At 35.8% G+C, this 26,850-nt stretch overlaps 1 protein-coding gene across 2 annotated transcripts in view; it reads right to left on the bottom strand.

The window, feature by feature from the left end:
• Positions 1 to 22,575: 22,575 nt before the first annotated feature.
• The window catches only part of LOC106826098 (UDP-glucuronosyltransferase 2C1-like), a 29,969-nt gene continuing 25,694 nt past the window's right edge, over positions 22,576 to 26,850 (bottom strand). For both annotated transcript variants that reach the window (XM_044766097.2, XM_044766095.2), the window contains one exon: positions 22,576 to 25,385. In XM_044766097.2, the coding sequence (XP_044622032.2) occupies positions 25,106 to 25,385 (280 nt within the window). In that variant the 3' untranslated portion in view covers positions 22,576 to 25,105. The remainder of the gene's footprint in view (positions 25,386 to 26,850) is intronic.

Below are 26,850 nucleotides of genomic sequence, written 5' to 3'. Positions count from 1 at the left end.
TATAGTGGCTATATCCATATGATCCTGTATTTCTCTCATCCTTGTAACAACTGTTGTGTAGCCCAGAATCTTCAGTAATAATGAAACATGAAACACATAATATGTATGAGAATGGTGTGAAGAAATTTTAGGTATTGCCCCATGTATTTCTATAAGACAGTATCTGGATTGGGAAAGAAAAATTCTTTTCCAGAGGCCAATGTTTTATCTTAAGCAAGGGTTTAGTAGATTTGCACTGGAGTCCTCCAACAAATTCAAAATTAGGTAAGAGTGGATGAGAAAATTCAAAATCCCAATAGTTTCATATCAGCCATATATCAGCTTTCCCCATCAATACATACAAAGTAGTGAGTCTTCCTGAAAAGAAATTAGGAAAAGGAAAATACATAAATTCATGAATTGATATCTATTTAATTTAATTTTTTTTTTTTTTGAGGAAGTTTAGCCCTGAACTAACTACTGCCAGTCCTCCTCTTTTTTGTTGAGGAAGCCTGGCCCTGAGCTAACATCGTGCCCATCTTCCTCTACTTTTTATACGTGGGACACCTACCACAGCATGGCATGCCAAGCGGTGCCATGTCCGCATTTGGGATCCGAACCGGCGAATCCCAGGCCGCTGAGAAGTGGAACTGCGAACTTAACCTCTGCGCCACTGGGCCAACCCTGATATCCATTTTTCTTGGAAAAAATAAGAATAAAGTTTCAGGTCTCTTTAGGCCAAGATGTTCAAGATATGCCAGTGTTTTAAAATTTAAGCAAGCATTTAAATAACAACCACCCCCAAAATTGGAAAAAAAAAAAAAAAAACATGTTAAGTGAGAGAGTTAAATAGTTATCAAAGTATTCTCACCTCTACAGGCTGTCCAAGTTCAAAAATTTATAAATATTCATTCCTCTTTTCATGTATTATAAATTCAAGATAACTGATACATTATATTTCTAAGTGAGTATATCTCTGTAATCATTTAATTATACAGGATGGATACTACATTTTAAATGACCATATTCTCATTTTCCATCTTCATAGTATTAGGTTTATTCTTCTTTTCTGATATTTGTGACAGTTTTACCCAATCCTAGGGCATTTTAGACATGTTTTATTTTCTTTCCTAACTGATGATCCCCAGTCTCCATGGAAAACCCATGTGACAGGGTTTCACATGGGACATGTGCCAGGCTCAGAACCCATTTTATGCTCATTGAAATGAAGAAATGCCCTAAGGTCCACATAAGTGGTTGAATAAGAAATTGTTTTCTAAACACCATAATGATCTTCCACATAAAATATAGATCTCTAACATGAGGATTTACATTGTTCACACTTGTCTCAATCTCTTCTCCAGTTGCCCACAGAATAAACAGTTTACCCATGGGAAGCTGAATACCCTTTAGAAGTCCAGAGAAAGCAAGCAGAGAAACCCCAGTCACTCAAGAGTCCTCCTTAGTGATGCTGCTCTCACCAGGAAACAACAAGCCTTCCCTTCCATAGCTCAAAGACTCACTCTCCCTTGTGTATTTTATAGAAGAAACTACGTTGCAGGACCAAAGTCCTGGACCATCCGTGATCAGGAAAGTGCATGTTGAATCAGATGCACTAAGCGAAAGCATGTCTTTCACCTCCATCTCCATGTCATCTATTTTTTTTTCCTGAACAAACTTGAAACATTCTAACATGGATTCATTATTACAATTTAATGTAAAGGGGTTGCTGCTTGATAACTGCATGGAAAGCATGTGAGCATGAGGCACTATCCCATCATCCAGTCTATTAAATATTTTCCCATACCTAATTTGTGTCTCTAGTCTACAGACAAGTTATATATATGGAAAAACTAAAGTGAGTATTACCCAGCATGTAGGAATGGGCGGTAAGGGAGCTTCACCTGCAGAAAACCTGAAAATTGTCCCTTTTAAGTATTTAAAACTTAGCCAAGAAATCTCCTTTGTCAATTTCTATCCCTAGAATAAATCAACAGTACTGTGATGGGTGACCATTCAAGGAATGACACAAAATGTTTGGAAAGTCAGGATGGAAAATAGACTTTGTTGTAAAAGTCTATTTGTATCAATCGTTTGTACTTCTATCCCTTTATTTACCTAAAATGTTCCCTGAGCTTGTTTGTGCCTTTAGATTATTTGCTTATTCTTACCTCCCACAGACCCTCCAACCCACTCACCCACCGCATTCACTGTCCAGCTTTCTACTTTGATTGTTTGCCATTTTATGCCTTCTTTTCCTTCACATTACTGTGCATGCCCTTACTATGGAATCTCATCTAAGAGCATATTTTCTATGACTTATTATTTCTGATTAATTTTTAGCAGGTTAATCTTAGACATTTTGTTAGTTCAATTGTTTACTTAGTCTTTTATTGTGGGCAGACCTACCCACCCTCCCCCTACACTTACCAACCAGTTTTCTTCTCTGATTGTTTGCCATTTGATGCCTTGTTTTCCTTTGCATTGCTTTGTATCCCCTTGCTCTGGAATCTCATCTAAGAGTTTATTTGCTATAACCTGTGGTTCTTTAGTTTTTAGCAGATTTGTTTTTGAGTCTTCAGTCTTTGGTTTTATTCTCCAAGCCACTGCCTCCTGTGTCCTCATAAATTATGCATACAGTCAAAGGTTATGGTTTTAAAACTCAGATCTTTATTTCCTCTGTAATCTTTAATTGACTTTACATACCTTTGTCTATTGAGAATAATTGTTACAGTTACACTAATTATAGTCAAGTTCAATTAGAAAGGGATTTCTTTTTTCAGATTTCAAAATATTTTCCATAGTGCCAAACAAAAATATTCTTTACATATGTGAGTAAAACATGATGAGGGAGCACCTTTCTGGTAAAGCTAAGTTTGGCTAGTTGAAAGATGTGTACTGGCAATGGAAAATGTCTGTTAAATAGGCCACCTAGATCAAGAAAAACTAGCTTTCTTGATCTTCTGTGTTGTAGTATCTTTGGTGCTTAGCAATGTCTCTTTAAGTTATGTGTGGATTTTTGAAGTCAAAACGTCTCACTTTTCTTTCAGTTAATGCAGTACACCAAGGTGTTAGGTCCAGGGGCCAGACAGCTGTATTTGCATCCCATTCCCGACATCTCTTCCCCATGAGAACTTGGGTAAGTTATCTGAACTTTCTGTACTTCAATTTTCACATCTGTAAAATTGGGATAATAATAGTGTCTATAAAAAGGATTTCGATGTGTGTCTTCTATGAGTCAACAAATATAAAGGATCTAGAAGATTTCCTGGAAGAGAGTAAATTCTCAATAAATGTTGACTAATTTCCTTCTGCCTCTTGGAAGCAAAAATCATAGCAGAGCTCAGTAAATGTTGTGGTTGAATGAATGTGTTCAAAGAATCATTAGCTACCATTCAGATATGAAAAATATACTAAATCTCATATTTTGCTTTATTTTTTAAGCTGAGGGGAAGTAGTAACTGTTGAACAAGAAAACAGACATTAATAACTCTAAAGTAATTCCCAAAGTTTTAGGGTTGCTTAGCAGATGACTTTTAATCCATTGAGAAGGAAAGAGTAATACTACATAATACTCAGGGACAACTCATCCATAACTAAGGATTTTCCTCTCATCAGAGATATTATATGATTAGACGAAAGAGATAATTCAGATATAATAATAGAAAGATTAAATTTAGAAAGCAGATATCAGAGACATTGGTTCTGAAAGCTGAAAGGAAGCTGAGCTGTGAGCTCATAGAAATATTTAATTATGAAGACAAGTAAACATACAGCTTAAACAAGGTAGGCATACATTCTTATACATAAAGTAAACTTTTCACTAGAATCATATTGGTAAAATATATTTCCTCATGACTGACTTTCTATTGAGTTTTAAATATATTTAATGAAGTTTCTTACTGTAGTATATTAAAAATAGCTATTAATTCTTTGCAACTTCTCTTATCAAGAGGTGGAGGCTAATTTTCCATCCTTTGACTTTGGACTTACCTCATGACCTTTTTCAACAGTGGAAGGTGGAAGGGGCATTCATGTTCTAGGCTTAGAACATTCACACAATCAGTTCTGGAATTCTGCCATCCTCTGAAATAGCACAAGCTTGCCTATTAGAGAGGCTACATGGAGGAGACAAAGTATCCAGCTACTCTGCCAAACCCTAGCCATGTGAATGACACTTTCTTGGACAATTTTGCCCCAGCTAAGCTGATAGCCACCTGTAGCCTGATGAGTGAGCCAAAGCAAGGTACAAAGAAGCAAGAGTTCACTGAATCCAAAACAAATTGCTGGCCCACAGGATCATGAGGAAGTAATATGGTTGCTCTTTTAAACTCTAAGCTTTAGGATGGTTTGTTACACAGCAACAAATAATAGAGACATTATGATTTGTGAAAAAATGTTGTACATATGTAGCTCTTTAAATAAAGAAGCCCTGAGAATATTAATATGGTAGACCAGTGTAAAATGGAGTTATAGCTCTAGTGCCACAGAATTTGACAATAATTTGCACAAACTTTCTTGCAAGATTGATAGATTTTGACAGAAAAATATCTTATGTCCATTTTTACACTAAATCTAAGAAAATATAAATTCCTTTAAATTTTATATATATTTGTTTATATATACATATATACATATGTATATATACATGTGCATATATATATATATCCACACACACACAGATACACTCTAACACACACAAAGGAAGCAAAGTTTCTTTCCGCTTACTGGAGGGATAATGTAATAAACAAACCACTGACTTACCTAATACCTCACTGTAAAATTCATCCCACTTCTTCTTGTTAAAGATCTCAAATGCAAAGTTAAATTATAGGAAATATGACATATTGGCCACCCTTTCTATAAAAGTCATTTTGTTACTAAGTTCTGATATAGCAGCAGGTACATGGGAAGGAGGGAATGTAAGCCCTCCGCAGAGTTTTTGGTATGCATTGCCAGTGGTTAATCGAAGATTGCAGAGCAAGATAGGTTAAGTATTTCAGACAACAGCTCACCACAAGAAGAAAGACATTTTCAAGAAAAACATCAAATTTAGATTCTTGCAGTTCTTTCATTAGTTTCTTTTTCAAAACTATATCCTCGAAAGCTTTTGAATAGATCAGAATATTTATAATAGTTTTTTTCATCTTTGAATCATATGCCCGCAATGTGTTCTTCAGCAATTCATATGACGACATCTCGATCTATTTCATGAAAAGTAAATCAAGTTTGTTCTTAATAAAGGATGTAGGATAAACTTCAAAATTAAGAGCAGATTGTTTATTGGGATCCACACATTTGGATGATGAAGATAACAACACAGTCACTTCACGGCCCCCTGAACAAGTTCATCTAGGATCATCTTTAAATTCATCCAATGATTGTATCCCATTGGCTGCACCAGCACTTTTCCACAGAACCCACAGCTCAAATAACAATACAGTACAAGAAGAGAAGTCCATTTCTTAGACATCCTGGTAAAATTCAATCTCTCTATAAACTTCTTTTAAATTTGATGTGGCTCTCATTTATATCCAGGAAAGAATCAATTAAGGAGTTAAAATATAACTGGCACATATCAAGTTTACAATGATTAAAAGAACTCATAGTAGAGGTTTTGGAAAGCAAATAAAAGAAAAATTAAATGATCTTGTGCTTGTATGTGCTTGTAATAAATGCCAGGATCATTATAAACACTACTGTCTCTAGGTTAAGAGGACATTACCATTCATGTTCATGTAGGGAGTCTCCTGCTAAGACAGCAGCATTGTGTCAACACAAATCTATTCTAATTTACATTTACAGGCAGGCTTTCAGAATTTCCTCCTTCATATTTGCACACCAGTTATATTAACTCCATTTCATTTCTCTTGCCTTTATTTTTCTGACTGTAGATACTCCTTCCCTTTCATTTTCATTTGTATCCGAACATGGATGACTGTCGAGTGCAACTTTACTTTCTTTCGTTTATTTGAAAATATTGGCTCTGAATTATGACCTTTTTCTTTTCTGAACATTTGCAACATTCCTTATGTTACTCTTCCTTCCTCAGCTTTCCTTAGAAAACATTTTATCTTCTAAGTACCATCCTTTGAACTTTGTTTTTTGGATTGTCTTTGTAATCCAGGTTAATTTGTACGTAGAAAAAAAGTCTTACCAAGAATTCCCATCAAATGATAAGTAGGAAGGGAAAGATGGATGTCACGGGATAGATTTGATAGAATTAATAATTTATTAATTTCATGCTGTTAGTAATCTGTTGAGCTGAAGTGAGACCTGAATCTCTCTGAAAAAGAATTTGAGGGCTGGCCCAGTGTCGCAGTGGTTAAGTTCACACATTCCGCTTTGGTGGCCTGGGGTTTGCCAGTTCTGATCCCAGGTGCAGATCACTCACTGCTGGTCAAGTGATGCTGTGGCAGGTGTCCCACATATAAAGTAGAGGAAGATGGGCATGGATGTTAGCTCAGGGCCAGTCTTCCTCAGCAAAAAGAGGAGGATTGGCAGCTGATGTTAACTTGGGGCTAATCTTCCTTGAAAAGGAAAAAAAAAGGATTTGAACATAGATTCTAAGCAAGACCTTACCAGCAGAATTGAAATATCCTTCAATCTTGGTAATGCCTTTCGGTGGACGTTTCCTTGCATTACCCAGATTGTCCTCTTGGCAATGTAGAAATTATTCCCCAGCTGATGAGAAGATTGTCAGCCGACACCCCTCTTCTACCTGCTTTCTTTGAGGGCTGCCTGTGCTAAAGAGAATTATCTAGTCTAAAGTGATGTCTCCTTCCTAGGGAAGCCCATATCCAATACCTGGTCTCCTCATTTCAATTTGGGCCAGCTCTTAAACGAGATCTTAGCTTCCGAGCTCCCAGTGGGTTGGTTGAGACGTATGCTGAAAATTTATTATGTCCCTATTTTTTGCAATGTCCAATCTTATTTCCTACCCTTCAAATTCACAGACTTTGTTTCCAAGAACACCCCTTAGTAATCTTTCTTCAAGCTCATCTCCACCTCAGACTCTGCTCACTGGGAGCATTCAACCTTTGATAATGGATACCAAAGGTGGAATAAGAGAGTACACAATGAGATCGGATTTCAGATTTGGATCATTCACCACCAGTTGTAATGAGGAGTCTATCACTGATGGTAGGTGGGATATAAATAGCCTTGGAACTGTGGTAACTGTGAAATTTTTACTAGTTTCAGCGATGATGAATAGGGACCAAATAGAGTTGAAAGGGAAGTCTGCGATGGTTGTGATATATAAGGTATTTGATAAATATGGGAAAAGTAGAAATTGTGATGACAATGGAGCTGGATGTTTATTTATGCTGAATTCAAATTTTGAAGAATATAATGGAAAAGTGGCATCTTTTATCCTTCAAATTAAGGCTAATCATGAAAGCCAGAGAGGCCTTCTTTACAGCAAGAAAGAGATTCTCATCCTTTTCAGAAGTTAAAAAAATCTGTATCATTTGGAAAGCAAAACATGTCCAGGTCCACTGAAATTCCCAACCTAGTGTGATCTCTCACAAAGGTCAGGGCACTAACTGAGAAAGAGCAGAATCACAATACATCTGATAAATGGGTAATTGTACATGACAATTTTGAAATCCCAGCTTCCCATGAACCCTCTGAGTCCTTGGAAGTGGCCCACTTCTCTCTGTTAAAGCATAGCACTTCTCCATTATGTAAGGATGGTGTAGGGTCTTCTTCCCACAGGACATCATGTACCCCTCTCAGATCTGCTCTTATCTCCCATCTTGGCTATAGGCCAATAACTAGGGTATTGTCACATTGTGATTCAGCCCAGTATAGGCTGTTCTAACAAGGGAGGAAAGATATTATAACTCAAAGAACAGAATAATCTAGCCAATATTTAACAAGAAGAACTGGGAGATTATATAGGGAACTATATACTGAGCAAATGAATTATGAAAAATAGAACATAGACTTTCATAAGGAAGCATAGTTTTATTTTAGAGAAGTCTCTCAGGACATAGGATTTAATACCAGTGTTCAGACTCCATGAGCTGTTGGTAACTGAAGACTAGGATGTCCTTGAATTGTCAAGAAGTGATGGCCCACACAGAGTGAAACTGATGTTTGTGATGCCAGTGATGGCTGGAAGTGCGATGGCAAACAGTGGGAGAAAGAATCAAAAGGCTTAGCAGTGAATATGTTAAGATCTATATGTAGGTCTGGAAAATCCAACAAATGATTGTTTACTCAAGTTATAAGGAATGCTTAGTGTAGCTGTCCTCTGAGGGACAGGCTTTTAGGTAGTTAGAAAACTCAGCTCACTGATATTAACCATAATCAAATACAAAAATAAAAGAGACCAAATGATGGTGCTCAACCATCAGAAGTCAAGTGGTCACAACGATCAGAGTACAGTAAGATCAGATTTGCAGCCAGCAGGCCCAACCCGTGAAAAGCTATGGATATAGTTATAGAACAGGAAGCCCTAGGGAAAAAATAGGCCATGAAAAAGAGCATTACACAACATATACCAGCTGTGTGGAATCTCTGGCAAGCCTAATGGGAGAACGACAACACAGCAAGATGATGCTATATAGACTGAAGAATTACATGGATTTGGAAAAACAGATCCTGGCATGCTTCAGGGCCCTGTTAGAGATGGAACACTTGACCATGAAACATCATGTTAATGCTTCCCAGAGAACATCCATAAATAAGTGCTAAACAGTAAAATGGGAATAATAACTCAGCCAGGTGACATCAGTCAGCTTCTATCATCAGCCATCCCAGTCCACGCCCCAAGAGCAAATTAGCAATGTGGCTATAGCAGCAGAGAGTCAAGCTATGCAGGGGCACAAATATATATGTTCTTGTTTAACAAAGGTAATCTAACTACTCCCTAAACTAAATGTCAAGAGTGTCAAATCTGCTAGCAATAGAACCGAACACTGTGTCCCTTATACAGCATTATTGTTTGAGTAGAACAACTGGACACTTGGGGGCCAATTTCCCAAATTGGATCCTTCCATCTGGCTATATACTCTGACAGGATTAGCCAGATATACTCGGAATCTTGTTACCTTTCTTATGTGCATAAGTCATATATGTAGATAAGAAAGAAAACGTTGCATTACATTAACCTGGAATTTTAGCAGTTTGGACAGTTGACAATCCTGAGGGATATAAAATTGATCAAAAAATCAAGATAGTTTAAGGCCAGAGATGAAAATTGATTTTAGCAGGGCAAAACAAATGCTTCGCTGAGAAGTTAAATTTACGGTAGAAAATAGTTTGGGCTATTTTGAGTTTCCAAATTATGCACATTCAATACCAAATGTCTAGTTGCCTCAAATTGCATGTTATTTTCCCTTATGCAGTGATACCCCCAGTTTCTGTTGTAGATCCTGTTCCTTGTAATGTAATCTGGAAAGTGACTCTACTCAGAAAGCTGGAGTGATCTTAGGGTTCACCTTATCAATTTCCTGTCTCTTAGTTATATGTTCTTGTGATGCCTAATTTTAAATGTCTCAAAATAGTTGTTATATACAATTTGTCCAGCTTTCTACTTGTTTATGGTATAGAGCTAGACTGGTCACAGTTACTCCATGAGGGCCGAAAATGGAAGTCAATACCTAACTCTAAAGCAGTTCAAACATCTTGGAATATTTTTGAAAAGAAAAATTAAGGCAGAAACTGAAGAAGCTTGTGTCAAGAAGGGAATCTTCTTAATAGACATGTTTAATGCCTAACTGAACTTATATCTCAGAGAAACTGCACCCTCTTGTTTTTCCAATATTAAAATTAAGCTAATAAAATAAACATCTTTTCTTTCTAAGAAAGAGCAAAATGACTAACACTCAGGCCAGGAAGTACCCAATAACATTCAGAGACGTTTATTCATAATGGTTGAATTCACTTGCTGGGGGTCAAATGTCTTTTGCTCTTTTGTGGTTCATAAGAAATATAATTCAGAAAAATTTTTGATTTATGAAAATGCATGTCAAAAGAAAGACATTGCTTTTTTCTTCTTCATTACATATAAGTTTCAGATGGCACAAACTAAAACATATAAATGTGAAAGAAGGAAAAGATGATTTTTTCTTTGAATGGTTTTAGCACCTTTTCCTGATAGAGGAGGCAGTACTGTATATTAATAGAGAAATAGACTTTTTTCTGACAACAAAAAATTATGTGAGCAAAAGCACAAAGTGGGAAAAGTGAACTAGGTGATTTGAAATGCTTCACTTGATTATTAGAGTAACAATTACTTCACATTTTTGGCTCCAGTTTTAGGGAACTATGCTACAACATGTCAGATGTGGGCTGGGCAGTAGGATAGATAGTCACAGTCCTCTAGAGCTCTTCAGATAATCTGACTAAGACAAAGAAATGAAAACTACAATATCATGTAGTGACACGTGTGTGTGTGTGTGTAGCTTACCAGAGATAAGTAGGGTGCTTTATTTTTTCTGTGTTTTATGCCTATTTTGTTGTCTCCATTGTATGGAAAATCTTAGGTCAGTTACCTTTAAGTGTGAGCACATCTTTCATTAAATGTGCTCATTCCTTTGATTTTGGAGTGTATATTCTTTAATAAGGTAAATCATTTTGCATGTATGGCTCATTCAAAACAATTACTTAAAGCATAGAATTGGAATTTTGCCAGATGCTTGATCTCTTTGGAAAGACAAGAAGTGTTAAAAGATGACTGGTTAAGAAATAGCCAATGACAATTTGACATTTAGAAGACATTCTTAAGCATAATCCTTGGAAAGTCTTTAATGATCTTAATTGCAAAGAAAAATTAAGAAACTGTCCTCTATATTACGGATTTTATTTTAGTTTATGTTTAAACAATATCACTTTTACTGATAATTTTATTTAGGAAATGTATCATCACATTTTTCAGTTTACAGATGTTATTTTACTCTAAAATTATCCCATACTTTTTAGATGAAGTCATACAAATCCTGTTGTTAAGTTCCCAGTCAGAAACATCTCATTAGTGTTGTATTTTAAACGAATTGGGCTGTGAGATGAAGACAATTTTGTTAGTATAGATTTTAGATTAAAAACTTCTTGATCAATTGAGATATTTACATTTTTCTCTTTATAGATCTCTCTTATAATAAAATGATTTTTGTGAAGAATTGTTAAAACTTTGTGAGATGGTTTCTAAGTTTTCCCAATACTGGTAATCTTCATCTATAATTTTCTATTTTTTCATTGATTACAGATATTTGTTACCTAATCTTAAAACGTAGAGGAAAAGATATTGTTAATATCACCTCTCCTGAAGGACTCAATGTTTATGTATTAAAGTGATGAGAGAGAAGAAAGAAATGTCTTTGGGAAGATATAGAAAGTACAAGAAAAGATAATCTAAAGTTGTTTATGTGGAACAATAGCTTCATATATGTCTGTCTTTCTAAAACACTTTCAGTACAACAACCAATCTTAAAGAAGCTAGACATTTCTCTTGTTCCAGTATGGGAAGATATAAGTACACATATATTTTGAAAGAATAAGAATTCAAAGGCATTAACCTCATAAGATAAACCATTTCAGAACGTGCACAATCAAAGGTGATGGACAGAGGGAGAACATCAAAGTAAAGCCCTTTAAAGCCACAGGAAAAATTACTAAGTTGTGTAACAAATGACTTTCCCAGATAGCTCTATTTTGTTGTAAAAAGCAGTCATATATCATTAAAAAAAATCTATATATAAAATAAATAAATAAAATCTATAAAATAAAATAAAATGCAAAATCTAATATAAATTTTTGTAGGAGGTGATTTCTTCTTGAAATACAAAATTCTGGCCATTTCCTTTGAATTCAAATTCCTTTGAAGGAATTTGCCTGTATGAAGAGTGATTCTAAGGATGGATGTGGCAACATGAATCTCTCTAAACCTAATGGAAGCTGAACTCTAACACTCAAATATAGAAAATCTTCTATTTATAGATTCAATGAAACTATAGGAAGTAAAGCAAAATTGTTATCCCAAATATTTTCCAACTAAATAATTAAGACAAGTTCAGTGTTGATATCCTTCCATTTATTTATTTTTAATTAGTTTTTAATGCCCCAGGTGCCAATTGCCCACCTTTCCCAAATATACAATGAACTCCTTGTGCATGCCCCTGAAGGCAGCAGTGAGAGAGGTTTTTGGTAGACAAAATCTGTGCACCATAAACAGGCCAGGGCCTATGGGCAAAGGAGAAACCAAAAACTTGAACAATAGTACCAATTTCTGGAAAACAAAAGAGAAGTTTCACAAAGCTGGTCTTTTGAGTTTTAAGATCAATAAAACACATAGAAATCTCAGATTTCTGCCACAAAAGGGAGCAAAAAGTATGGAGCAGATGCATCTATACAAGCTTGAGAAAGCCCCAGATCTAAGTAGGACAAATGAAAAGTATTTCCCACCTGCAGGCAGCTGTATAGATTGGAGGAGGAGACTGAAACTTCAAATGCAAAAACAGCAATACAAAACTCCAAGAAACATGAAGAATCAGGGAAACATGAGATCACTAAAAAATAACAATAATCTCCCAGTAGCAAACCAAAGACTCATAATTCTGTGATTTACCCAATAAGGGATTCAAAATGGCTGTTTTGAGGAAACTCAGTGAGCTACAAGAATGGACAGAAAGATAATTCAGTGAAATTAGGAAAGCAAATCATGGACAAAATAATAAATTTAAGAAAGAGATAGAAATCATAACAAAGAACCAACTAGAAACTCTGGAGCTGAAGAATTCAATTCATGAAATGAAAGATGCAATAGAATCAAAAGTAGAATATATCCAACAGCACACAGAATCAGTGAGTTAGAGAAAAGAAATTTTGAAATAACCCCGTCTGAGGAGAAGAAAGAAAAAAAATTAAAAAGAGTGAAGAAAGTTTGTGTGATCCATGGGATATAATCAAAACAATATCCAAAACATCTGAGTTCCAGAAAGATCGGAGGGAAAAGGAGGAAGAAAGTTTATTTTAAGGAATAGTAGCCTACACCTTCCCAAACCTGGGGAGAAATTTGGATATCCAAATTAACAAAGCTAACAGATTACCCCAATACTGAAATTCAAAACAATCTACTCTAAGACATGTTTTAAAGAAACCACCAAAGATCAAGAACAAAGTGAGAATCCTAAAAGCATCAATGGAGAAGAAAACTGTAACCTACACAGAGACTCTCATTAGGCTCTTGGTAGATTTTTCAGCAGAAACTTTACAGTCCAGGAGAGAGTGGAATGATATATTCAGAGTGGTGACAGAAAAACATTGCCAGCCGACAATCCTCTCACTGGGAAAGTTATCCTGAAGGGGAAATAAAGACTTTCTTAGACAAATAAAAACTAAGTGCATTTATTACCCCAAACCTAACTTACAAGACATTCTGAAAGGATTTCTTTTGCTGAAATAGAAAAAGACTAATTAGGTGCCGGCCCAGTGGTGTAGTTGTTAAGTTGGTGTGCTCTGCTTCAGCTGCCTAGGGTTCATGGGCTCAGATCCTGGGAGTGCACCTACACACCGCTCATCAAACCACAATGTGGTGGCATGGTACATACAAAATAGGATTGGCACAGGTCTTAGCTCAGGGACAATCTTATGAAAGCAAAAAAAGGAAGATTGGAAACAGATGTTACCTCAGAGCCAATCTTCCTCAAAAAAAAGGCAAAAAAAATAAAAAAACAGAGTTGCTGGTCCAAGCCATTACAAAATCCACCTCGGAAAATGCCACTAGATTTCAAGAACTAAAGATGATCATTTGTACTTCATTGCTCTGCCCTGTAACCTTGTGACTCTCCCTTCTAGGCCACGTTGTCTTTTTCATGGAAGATAGCAAGTATTTGCAGCCAACTAGTTTTACTAGCCCATTTCCTGCTCACAGATATGTGGAGATCAGACAGCTGTTTTTCATTTTCTATTCTCTTTTGATTGAAGCTGAAGTGTCTCTGATGGTATAAAATCAATAACTCTGTGGATCTCCTGTGTATGTCATGGAGATACACACCCTTAGGTAAGAGGCTCATTCCTTCTTAGGTCTTTCTTAACTAATCCTCTCTATGTCGACTTTTACTGAGATGACTGAGGAGTATCTTCCTAGGTGCTCTCTAGATCGATTGAGATGTACGCCTTGATCTCTTCAGTCTTTTGTGTGACTGAATACTCTAACCTTTTGATTTTTCTGGAGTGTTAGTAAAATGTCTCAAAGCCACACACTTAGCTTTTCTTAGAGCGTTTTTTTCTCACAGTGAATCTCTTAATATAAGCTGCTTTAGCAATTTGGACAGACTATGAATTTTACAGACCTTCAAGCCCATTTTCCTTGTTGTTTTACAGTTCTTCCATCAATTTATCTCTCTTTTCACACTTTACTATAAGCAGAAGAAGAAATCCAAGTTAGTAGCTTGAGATTTTGCTGGGAAATATCCTCAAATAAACATATAAGTTCATCACTTGGAAATCCTGCTTACCATGTCATCATGGGACGCAATTCCCCAAAGCTTTCTGACTTTATAGACCAAGAATTCCTTTTCCTCCACTTTACAATAATATATTTTTCATTCCCTTGTGAGCCTTCACTGGCAGCAACATTGATGCCCATATTTCCATTTACAGTCTTTTTCATGGTTTAGGTATTCTGTAAGGCAATTTAGTTTTCTAAAACGCAACACTTGCTCCCATTTTTTTGAAGGAAATAAGGGATAATTTGCTTATATTTTATTATCCATAGATGTTTAGCTGAAGATTCATGTCATTCTATGTTATGCAATCAATAACATAATGGCAGTGACTTAGGAGTAGGAAATAACATGTATTCTTCTTAGAGAGACAGGAAAACTTAGTTTTTATTATATAGTAGGGGGAAACATTGTTTCCTAGAGTATTGTAGACAGAAATCATTGACTTGAGTCTAATATTTTTTTGCCACTAGATGCCTGGTCACTTCTTTTCTGTGGTTTTGATGTAGGAAGAAGAAAAGCCCATGAAATTGTCGTAAATCATAATATTATCATTGACATATCCACAAGAAAGAGGAGCTCACATTATAGTCAATTGACCATCATTAGCTAAAATGTAAAAATTATAAGGTTCTACTATTGGTGACCTAATCTCACTTTATAATACAGAAATATTGAATAGATCATGACTTTAACTAGAGCTTGATTCTGCAATCATATCCATGGAATGAATTCCAAGGAATCTCAGATTCTTTTTAAATGATTTGTCCTGAGATAACACCTGTTGCCAAACTTTTTTTTCTTCTCCGTGGCCCCACAGTCCCCAGTACATAGTTGTAGGTCCTTCTAGTTTCGCTGTGTGGGACACTGCCTCAGCATGGCTTGATGAGTGGTGCTGGGTCTGTATCCAGGATCCAAACAGGTGAAACTTGGGCCAGTAAAGCAGAGTACGTGAACTTAAACACTAGGCCATTGGGCTGGCCACTGGAATATTTTTCTTAATGGCAGGTTGCTATATGCTGGGTCAGTTCTCCAATAACATTGTAATAAATGTAGTGTAGATTGCTCAGAAGGAGTTCAGATGAGGCATGAACCTGGCCTGTAGCTCAAGGCAATGGCAGAGCTGATCATATAATTTTGGAAAAATAATAACATTTTTAAAGAAGGAGACATTTACTTTTTTCAAAGTTAGATTTGATTCTGCCTACTTTTTTCCCAAATTTATACTTGCCTGTTCATACCCCAACTGAGAAAGTTGGAGTTTTTTACCTCATTATTCAGAAACAATTACACTGATTAAGTCAGATTCTGAATGGGCAAATGAAGAATCATTAAATTTATTAACCCATGTCAAAACATTTCTGTTCCTGTTTCCAAATTGAAACTAGAAAAAGTAGTAGCTAGTTTTGGAATAATTTTGGTCTCTCTCTTCTGCTGCAGAAGCAGAGTAAAAGAGGATTCATGGTGGCCCATGCCATCTTTCTCGGGAGACACTGTAAGTATGCTATTCCCAAATTGTTCACTGTACTCAGTTGAGAAAAAGAGGGAATAAGAGCAGCGGTGGGAGTTGGAGTTCATTTTACACCTAGAGTCAGAGCTTGTCAACTCAACATTTTACCAATTCTACACTGAGTAACAAGTGTTTGGAATGATAACGTGACTCTATCTGATGCTGCTTCAGGTGCCACACCTTATTTAGAAAATTTAATGGAAAAAATCCTGGTTGAAGAATGAATCTAGAAGTTGCTTTCTCCTTGCCCATAATATCCAAATCTCATCCTTAATTTATATTCATATAACTTTCTGAAAGCAATGCAAAGCAAGATTTGCAAGATTTAAGTCAATGTAAAAAAATAATGCAAAATGGAAATAGGAAGATCTTTGGCTACACATGTATTTTGAAATTTTACCTCCTCTTTTGAAAAGTAATTACTAAATATGATGAACAGTTTAAAGTTCATACAACTCTCTGTGGGATGTGGGGAAGGGACACTGTGATCACGTTAGTGTATTTTTCTGTTAGATTTTTGATCATTGATCCCAATGAAACACCAGAATACCATATTCTCCAAAGCTGTGGACCAATTCTTCCATTTCCTGTAAAGAAAAAATTTGCTCATCCAAGTAAGAAATGCATTAGAGGGATTTCTTTTTAAATGGTTGCCTACAATTGAAAATAGAGGTAAATTGCTAATAAATTGCTGCCTTCTAACATGCCAAACCGTGAGACACCTTTGGTTGAAATGGCTGATATAAAATCTCTATCCCTTTAAATATAGATAAAGATGACTAGTGGAAAAGTTAGAAAAATGAACCAGATTCAACAGGAATTGATAACGATGAGTTCTAGGTGCTTAAAAGCAGGAAAAAGAGATTTTCCAAATTCTGGCCCCTAGATTCACTTATATACCCTTCTATGTCTGATAGAATTAGTATTACCAACTTATTTTTCTTCTGGGTAGACTGTCAGGATTCTTTTTAGTGAGTAGTTCTTATGTCTCTTTCCAAGTATCCAAAACCAGAGAATTTACATCGCTTTGCTTTGCTTTAAGAAGAGAAGTAGCTTTATTAAATCACTCTGATGCACATAAATAAGAACCTGATTCACAATGCTCTACCTTATGTTTCAAATTTCCACATTACTAGTGCATTAAACACCCTGAATTTCTGTCTGTTAAGAGTTCCGTTCGCTATTTCCTTATGACAAGACATCAATTGTCTTAGAGAGAAATACAATTTTGAAAATGATTTTTATGCAGGTGGAAGAGTTAAAAATGGATATGCTGTTTAATAACAGCTTCACATTTGGCAAACCTTTTTAACAATGCAGCAGTTTGTTTCAATCAGATCACTAATGAGATAACAACTTGACCATATATCTCAAGGCTGGTCTAATTATTACCTGGGAACTGAGCCCTTTGTTTGTGGATGATTGATGCATTTTGTCCCTAGATCATCAGGATGGTGCATTTTACTCCTTTGGTATCAATTATTGGGTAAATCATCTAGCCAACATTATCTGTGGACTAACATGAGTTTAGAAGACAAATTTAAAGGAAATCCACACTTTATTTCTCACTTAAGATCCACTTTTATAGACAATGTAATATTTAACTAGACATTTCCTCCACAAAGACTATAAACATTATATGTTTCCAAGTTTGACAGGTGAGATTGTGTAGGTTAAAGCTTAAAGAACTATTGTGGATTTTACAAGCATACATGGTAATAATTTTTAATTCATGCATTTTTTCTTTTTATCTTATCTTTGTTCAGTTACAATTTACAAACTATAAAATGCACCCATATGTGTCTACACCTAAATAACTACTAACAAACACGTTAATTGATGTTACCACAACCACAGATGTGTTCAGTACCTTGATCTCTGGTAGTCAATTTGGATGTATGTTGGGGAGTGTGAGAAGCAGTTACAGCTGGACTAAAGGCACTCATCATTTTCATAGAGAGCCGTGTATTTGGGTTTCTAAGTACAAAAACACCTGATGATCTTTCTTCTTTTTATTTTACTATTTTTTCTCATGCATATTGCCTTGACATTCCCTATGCTCACAGGGAGATATTTGTGGTTCAGGGTTAGATTTGGGGCTTGTTGCATTAACTTGTCATACTTGGGTCCTATTAGCATTAAACAGGGCACTAGACACATGATAATCTACAGTAGAGTTTTTAGCTATAGATACAAATTTTCTGTAAATGATACAAGCTCAGATAGTATAGTAATGTTTTCTTCAGTATTTTCTTCTTTTTATTACTCTGATTGAAAATGTACTTAATCAAAATTTAATATTAATTATGTACCTATTTCTGGACATAGAAGCAGGGTTTAGGGGAATCGTCAAGGAATAATTCAGGATTTTGGGGTCAGCAACAGAAAGTGCTATTACCAACCCAAATCTAAAGGTCAGGAGAAGGTTGTGGTTATCAGAGCCCCATTCTTAGTGATACTGTCCTTACTGGGTGCTGCAGCTTCCCATTGGCAAGTGCTGTTGGGCATGGTAGTATTAAGAGCTATCCACTGTATCTTCTGGATTTTCAAAATAGTGCTCCTTGTTCATTGCTAAGTATCATCCTAATTTCCCTTCTCTGTCTGTTAGTTCAGGCAGAAGACAGAGGACAGGCTCAGCTTTCAATTTCACAGAATTACTTCCTGATGAATGCATTCCTTCTTCAAGAAATAGGAAATGAGAACCCACTGATCCCTAATGTGATGGGAACTGGAAGCAAAAATTGCTAAAAGATATATTTTTCATAATAGTACTAGGGGCTACTTTCATATTCTTGTCTTGGAGGTAATAGCATCCTATACTGACCCAGGGAGTAAGGTCTCCACCACTTCCTGTATGACAGGCCTCCAGAAGATGCTATATCTCAGCTTTTAATTCACCTGTCCAAGAACGTATTGTCACTTGTTTTAAGGTAATGGACATATCATGGTATGTGCGTTTCAAAATATTGCAAAGACAACTTATGCTATTTACTTGTCATCATGTATTTATAACTGCCTTATGTGAAAGATTGCTTAGAATTCAACTTAACTGGATCTTAAGTTCATTTACTGATTTACATCACCCCAGGTGAATCTGACTATCCTGATAAGTAGATGACCACCTCTTACTGGACATTTAAGAATACGACAAGCACAGGTACATTTAAGAATAATGATTCAACTTTAATGAGGTAACCCAATTAAAAATTTGGAACCAAAGAATGTGAGATGTTACAACAACATCCAGTGCCTAACTAGTATGAGAAGCCAATCTGACACAATATCATCAACCTATTCCCATTGAGCGATCCGTGCACTTGGCTCCCTCTGTACCTCCAAGAACTATCAGTAAGCACAGGACATCTGGTGTCAGTCGACGCAGAGAGAGAAATTTGGAGATGATTCCTATACCCCTATCCTGTATTTTTCGTTTAGTTAACAACTTAGCTTTCTAAGGAAGTAAATTTCTAAACTGTTAGTGCTTATTATGTGGTTTGTGTGGTCACTTAGACCTGCTGCCTCAGGCAATTAATTGATTTTTTGCTGCAACCTGTGTAAAATTAAAATTGAAACCTCAATACAACACATATATTCAGATCATCTAGTCCATTTCCATGCTTCCTTTGTTGTAAATTGTGCTCCCTAATCAGTGGTGATGTGTGGTATAACATCACAAGGGAAAGGGTGGTCACTGATTTCATGAATAGTGGTCCTGGAAGAAAATCTGAAGGTAGAGAAGGACAAATATGTAGTCTGAATATGTGTCACCCTATGAGGACCAAAACCTGCACATTCCATAGTGGAAAGAGTCCTATGTATAATTTTGACACCAACTGTGTTGCTCAGAAAATGATGGTTGAAACTGGGCTCTCAATATTGATCTTAACTATTAGAATATTAGACATATCCAATGGCAGCAGCTTTTTCAGCCCTGAAAGGGGGAAGTACATATTATGCAGCCCATGCTTCCAAGGCCATTTTGTATGTGGACCTATTCACAAGAAACAAGGAGGATGGGGAAATAAGCTGGCTGAAATGCACAGGATGGGCTGTCATGTTGTAGTCACTGAGTTTCTCTTATAGTGGTTGCTCTCTGATAAGTGTATCATGGATCACAAATATCTTGAAACTCTGAATATTGTAAGGTATCTATTGCCACGGTAAATCCACTTATTCTCTTTGTTGGTAGGGATAGAGGAGAAAAGCATTTTCCAGATTAATAACTGAGTACGTGATGCAAGGGGATGTGTTGCTTCATTTAAGATATCATATCTGTGATTAGCTTTATAAATTAGTTTGTGATAAATTATAGTCATTTCTATGACCCACATTTTAGTACTCCAAACAGGTGTGTTAAATGAGGTTGTGATAGAAATCATCACCTCTGTATCTTCCAAGTCTTTGACAGTACGTGGATATCTGAAAATCACCCAGAGTTAAGACAGTTCTTGTGATGTATTATCTTGTTGGAAGGTGAGGAGCAGGCAATTTCAGTGGCTTCCACTTGGCCTGTTGTGAAGATCTTTAGCTTGGGTAATTGAAAGGATGCACAGACTCCATAGAGAATACTCATGAAATGATTTTAATACAGGAAAATTAGAGCTTGTGGAGTTAAAGTAGGATAAAGAGAGTAAAGGAGAGCACCAAGGGTCCAAAAGACTTCCAGGCACAGATTCCCAGGGTACTTTCTTGTTTGTACAGGACAGACTTTGTTTCAGGAAATGAATCATCGAGCTTTGTATGATGAATTTTGATTGGTTGTACAATATAAGAGTGATTAATGGGGGCCTTTCTGCTCCTCTATTCCTGTAACTAAGCCAGTCTGTCTTGTGGATTACAGCAGTTACAAGCCATCAATACACAAACTGGCCTTGGAGGCTAATGGGAAAAGGGGAGGAAGACTTTCAAACTTAAACACCAAATCTAAAAAATTACTTAGTCACACAGCCTTCTCTTGGCCCAGAATTAATACTAGACTCCAGACTTCCATGAAGATAATCATGGGCCTGTCACCATCCTGGGGAGGTGACTCAAATGGAAATTCTGTCAGTTACTAAGTGCATCTACATTTTGGTTTCACAGAAAGAAACAAGATGAGTCTGTGATCATACTGGATCCATTGCAAGAACTGAGGTCACATCTTTACCTATCACTTGAACTTTATGAACTCTAACTCTTACTTTTGTACCATAATGGTGTTTTGGGTCTCCAGAGATTAGTATAAGTTCAAAGCATTTTTAAATAACCTCTAGAAGATCTAAATATTTCTCTTTCTCCCGAATCCACTACTATTGTAAATACACTCTGTGTAATTTAATCTAATAAAGATATCTCATCTGGAATTGAAATTGGAAATATCTTCTGATTTAGGTTTGAGATAAATGGCTTCATCACAAAGGAGCTAAGCAATTAGAAGAACGGCATCAGAAAAAATGCTCAGAGGAAGAATTCAGAACTTGTGGGTCAAGATTGCATTATATTTTTGAGGAAGAAGAAAAAAATGAACAGCACCTCATAGCAACCTATCATCTGGACCCAGTAATGAGGAATAGGTCAATGATCAAGTTCATGTTCATAATTCTTCTGGGATGGTCATGATTGGGTAGTGGGACCACTGCTCTGTAATAAACTCTGGCAGATAATGTTCTCAACTAATTTCTGTGAGTCTCTAGGATTGGCAAATATAAAAAAGTAACAGGTGAACTCACATTTTGAATTTTAGGATTCTCCAGGTGTATGGCATTGGGTCTTGTGAAGATCTGGAATGGAAGCTCACCACTCATTACAAAGGGATGGTGCAGAAGTCATACTAACAGAGGTGGTTTCTTCTACCTTTCACACAAGCAATATAATACCATTAAGACACCTAGAAAGTGAGTCTTCCTTCAATTCCAACTAGTTATTGATGAAATGGCAGTTTTATATCAATAAAGGAAGAAAGATCTAGTTTATTCTAAACTCCCTAGGATTTTTAGGACCCCCACACTCATCATTACCTGGGTGATGAGACCTTATGTCTAGGAGTTCCTGGAAAAGAGAGAGGAATTCTAAGGAGGAATGCTGTTTAGGGCCAAGGATCTCCAGGAAAGTGGGGTTGTTTCTTTTCATGGTACAATCATGATTTTATGAAATGGCAATTGCTTTAAGAGTGAAAGACAGGTGGCTGCATGTCGTGGTGTCATACGGATTAATTGGTATCCTATATGAGGGATTTCATCTGAATTGATGAAAGGTCCATCTCTGAATGGGGGAAATGAATGGCAGAAAATGAGAGTGAGAGATTAGGATTTCAGCATTTTTACATGGGATTCCACCCAGAATCCAGAACAATGACAGAACTGGAGTGGGATTTATAAGTCAAGAGTCAGGGGAGAAAATGAAAGTAGGAGTAGAAGGCAAGTAGTGATTCAGTGTGCAGTGCAGAACTTAGGTTCTCTGTTCCAAAGGCAGCAGACTCTTCTCAGTCCCAGCCGCATAACAGTTTAAATATCATGGATACTGTTCCATTAATTTCTGGAGTGTGGTAGATCTGGGTCTACAGGTGAATCATTATTTTTGGTAAAATATGTACAATTTAACAGAAACAAATATTTCTCTCATTGTAAAAGGCAAGCAAGTTGCAGAATCAAAGCATACAGCAATATGAATCACTTTTTATTTATAACATATAGAACATAGTATTTTGTTCACATATATATAGATGTGAACATGTACAAAATATTTGCATCTACCTATTAGATTTTCTTTTAAGGTATAGTCCAGAAGAAAATTGAGCAGATTTTTATTGCATAGTCACAGATGACTTGTAAATAGTTTTAAAATAAAATATTTTAAAATGTTATTTTAACTAACTAACAAAGCCAGAGTCATTAAACTCCTGAAAAACGTATTCTTATTGAAACTTAAACTGGAAAAAATACAGAAAATTACATGTGTTTAGCCCCTGCAAACTGAAAATTATTACCAGAATGTTAATATTCTTAATATAATTATATAATGATCTATAGGTCATTTAAATAGATAAATCTTTGTTTTTAAGAAAAGCATTTGTCTCTACGAGATACAATATATTCATCTATTTGTCAGGGTAATTCTTTTGAATAAATAGAAATTGCTAACAAAGTATCAAATCTTGAGCGTACTTTAACAACTCATGTTATATAATAATGAAAAATGAAGAGATATCTTGACTTTGACATAAAATGATCAAAGATTAAACTATGCTTTTAAAGACTATACTAGGAAAGAGCACCATCTTATTGCCAGAATCAGTAAATCAGCATCATTGCAAATTAGTGCTCTGATTACATTAAGTAGATCTTAACCCAAGCAGCTTTAGTATTTACATTTTTAAACTCTACACCTTAAATCATTATCATTAATTATTTCAAAATCTTATAAAATTGAGATAATAACCTATTTTTCTCCTATATTTCTTTAAAATTGATTTCCCGTCTAAGGATTAATTGCTTACCTTCCTCTTATTTGTGTCACTATTCCTGTAAAAAACAGAAATCCCATTATGCTGAATGAAATAAGTCAGAGGGAGAAAGTCAAATACCATATGATCTCAATCATAAGTAGCAGATAAAAACAATGACCAAAAAACCACATAGCATTGGAGAGTAGATTGTTGGTTACCATAGGGGAAGGGGGGAGGGGGGAGAGCAAAGTGGTGATAAGGCTCACATGTGAGGTGATGGACTATAATTAGTTTTCGGGTGGTGAATAAGATGTAATGTACACAGAATTCGAAATATAATGTACATACAAAAATAAATTAATTTAAAAAAATTAAAAAATAAAAAGACAAAAACTGTAAAAAAAAAAACCCAAAACAACCCAAAAGTCCCTGTAATGATTTGTATTGTTCTCAGACATAGCCATAATTTTAGGCCTCTTAAGCTTGGGTTATAATATCAAACTCTGTGCTGAATCATTTACTGAACTTGCTTAATAGACAAAGTTATCACAGTTAGATTGAATAATTCTTTGACCTTAATGACAAGGAATTAGCAAATATGTTAGAAGAGAGACATTTTAGAAAGGAAAGGAAGAGAAAGCCTTATTTCTATGAAAATTCAACCTACATCTTCAAGTTTACTGCAGAGTTCTGGCCAGTGCTAAGTAACAAGAATCTTAAGTACTTGTGCCTACTATAGTCATAAGGGTACAGTTTATGAGAGGACCAGGAGAAGTGATGGAGGAAAGGAAGAAGAAGAAATGGGCAAACTGATTGAGTTTCTGGGTAGATGGAGAATTCACCCCCAAAGCAAATAGCATTTCTGAGAAATGCATTGTTCCCCCAAAGTATCTGAAGTGTAGTAAATAGATTTGCCTCTTATTTCCAAATATGGATAAGTAAAATTAACGTAGGAAAGGAATTTAAAAAAACATTTGAGTTACTTAAAGGGGTAGGTATGCAATTCCAATCATTTACTTTTCTCCACCATATCACCAATCATGCAAACTTGCCAAAATAAAGTTCTCCAACTAGTTCTCTGAAGCCAGAATATTACAATACAAATAGGTGCTATCATTATTAATTTCCAAAACAAGACAACCTTCAAATCAGACACAAAAAATAGTGTTTTGTATTGCAAGGAGGAGAAAGTCAGACGTGTCACATGAAAGGAAACGAATGGTATAAACATGCTTCACAGAAGTGTAGAAATCCTGACAGTCTCCTGATATTTCTAATTGAAAGGGAAGCTCTGGCTATAGCATGTTCCATCCTACTTCTTGTCTAGTCACTTTAGAGGATGTGCAGTAATTATAAGATACAGGAACCAAAATGATGTCAAATATTTATAAAACATTCCATATGATTGACACTGAATATAGAATTAATCATTATGTTCCTAAAGCCTCAAGCAGCATCTCAATTTGTTGAACTGAAACAAATAAATCAACTAGAGCACTAAGATTTCAATAGTAGCAACTTCCATGTTCTTATAAATTTGTCTTTTCTTTTTAAAGACTAGATTACTTAACACCTTAATTCTAAATCATGTGGCCAACTCCATGGAAGAATTTTAATCTCTCACTTGATAAGCTGAGGGAGGCACAAGAGCTTGGAAGAGTAGGAGAAGAGTCTCTTCAAATCAGTAGCTGGATTAATTAGGTGGACCCTATCAAGATTTCCAGCCAAACACAAAGAAAATTATTCTCTCTTTTTCTTCTTTCCTGTCTTCCCAAACTTCCAGCAACAGAACAGGCAACATTTTGTGACCAGAAAGATGATAGTTGCCACACAGGCTAGCAGGAACCCAATCACATCCAAAGAATGGTACTGGTACCAGGTGAGATCGTAGGAGGCTGGCCGCAGGTGTTTGGCTCCTTTGTGGCGCATGACAAACTCAATCCAGAAGACTGCTCGATCCAGGGGCTTCATGGGCTGATCATGGTGAATTCTTGATAATTTCATAGCATTCTCTTTATATCTAAAGATTGGATACATAGATAGCAACTTGAAAAATTCATGAAGAACACGATATGCTTAATTATGTTATGTTATTAAAAGTTACTAGGTAATTATATAATAAACATGTCGTTGATGATATCACCAAGAGCCCAGAATGCATATGATAATTGATTTCCTCATGAGAAACTTCTAGATATGGTGGCCTAACACTTGGAATTATTCAATATTTTGAATTCTAAGTAATAATGGGAGGTAGGGGAGAAAATAATTTCTGATGGAAACAGCATTTGAAAAATTTAGAAATAAGAATGCAGACTATGTCTGTTAAGAATACAGAATTTTCATCTAATTTGCTAAGTGTGGTTTTAGGAACAAGATAGTGACAGAAAGGATCACTGAGGGGCAGATCTGTGATGAAGAGACTCTTTTCTCCCCCTATATGTTTGGTCTGGATTGTAAGTGTTGACAAAAAGTGTCTTCCACAGTGGCAGGTAATAGATTCTGTCTATGATCCTCCTGCCTCTGACATTTCAGACTGAACCAAAAAGCTTAATGTGACCCTATGGGCAAAATGTAGGGCCTGAGAGTGAGTGGAGACTGGAATCTTTGCTTCAAGCTACAGTGGGATGCAAGTGTCAGTGTTGTGAAGAGACAACAGCAATAGTGAGAACACTAACCCTTCTAACTTCACTCAAGGAACAAAAGACTAGGCCAGAGTTTCAGTTTGAGATTTGGATGGCTGACCTAGAAGAAGGATTTCCTTGAATTTGTGAAGGGGTTGAAGGAGGTAATTCTTCCACGCTGAAGTGCAATCATCATTTGAGGAGAAAATATAACATTACCTTGTAGAAAACAGTGGAACTACATGTAGAAAGTTCTAATGAAGAGAACAGGAAGTCAGGAAAATTATAAAAAGCCCTGCTGCTCTTTGCTTTTTAAACAACAGGCAGGCTTTTCTTAAAATGCAAGAATTTAAGAAATAATTTCCTCTGGATATATGTCAGGAAAGAAAAGAAACAACAACAAAATCTCCAAGACATGAAAGTAAAATATTTGTTAGAGAACAAATTAAGAAAACTGAAATAACTCAGGAATAGAAACTCTAAGGTAAAACACGAATGAGATCATTAAAGCCATATCAATACCAAACTAAGGTTAAATAATAGTGGAAATTGTGGGCATAGACAAGATGTATATGTTGTAAGCCTTAGCGATGAAGTAATGATAATACATCAAACAAAAATTAAGATGTGAGACTTAAGAGACAAGCATGAGAGGTTGAGAAGTGACTTTAGAGTGAGAAGTCATTCTATATTGACCAAATTGGAAACATTGTGCAAACATTTTCCCTAATCTTTAATGTCAATATTACTTCATAGGTTTACATGTAATTTTAAAGATTTATGTATTAAAGAATATTTATCCAAATCCTGGCCATTCTTTTAATTTGATTATGGTTTCTTTCACTCTCTGAATATATTTAC

Source organism: Equus asinus, chromosome 3 (genome assembly GCF_041296235.1).
Source record: "Equus asinus isolate D_3611 breed Donkey chromosome 3, EquAss-T2T_v2, whole genome shotgun sequence".
NCBI lineage: Eukaryota > Metazoa > Chordata > Mammalia > Perissodactyla > Equidae > Equus > Equus asinus.
Note: the sequence above shows the minus strand (reverse complement) of the source record. Positions and strands in the feature narration are given on the sequence as shown.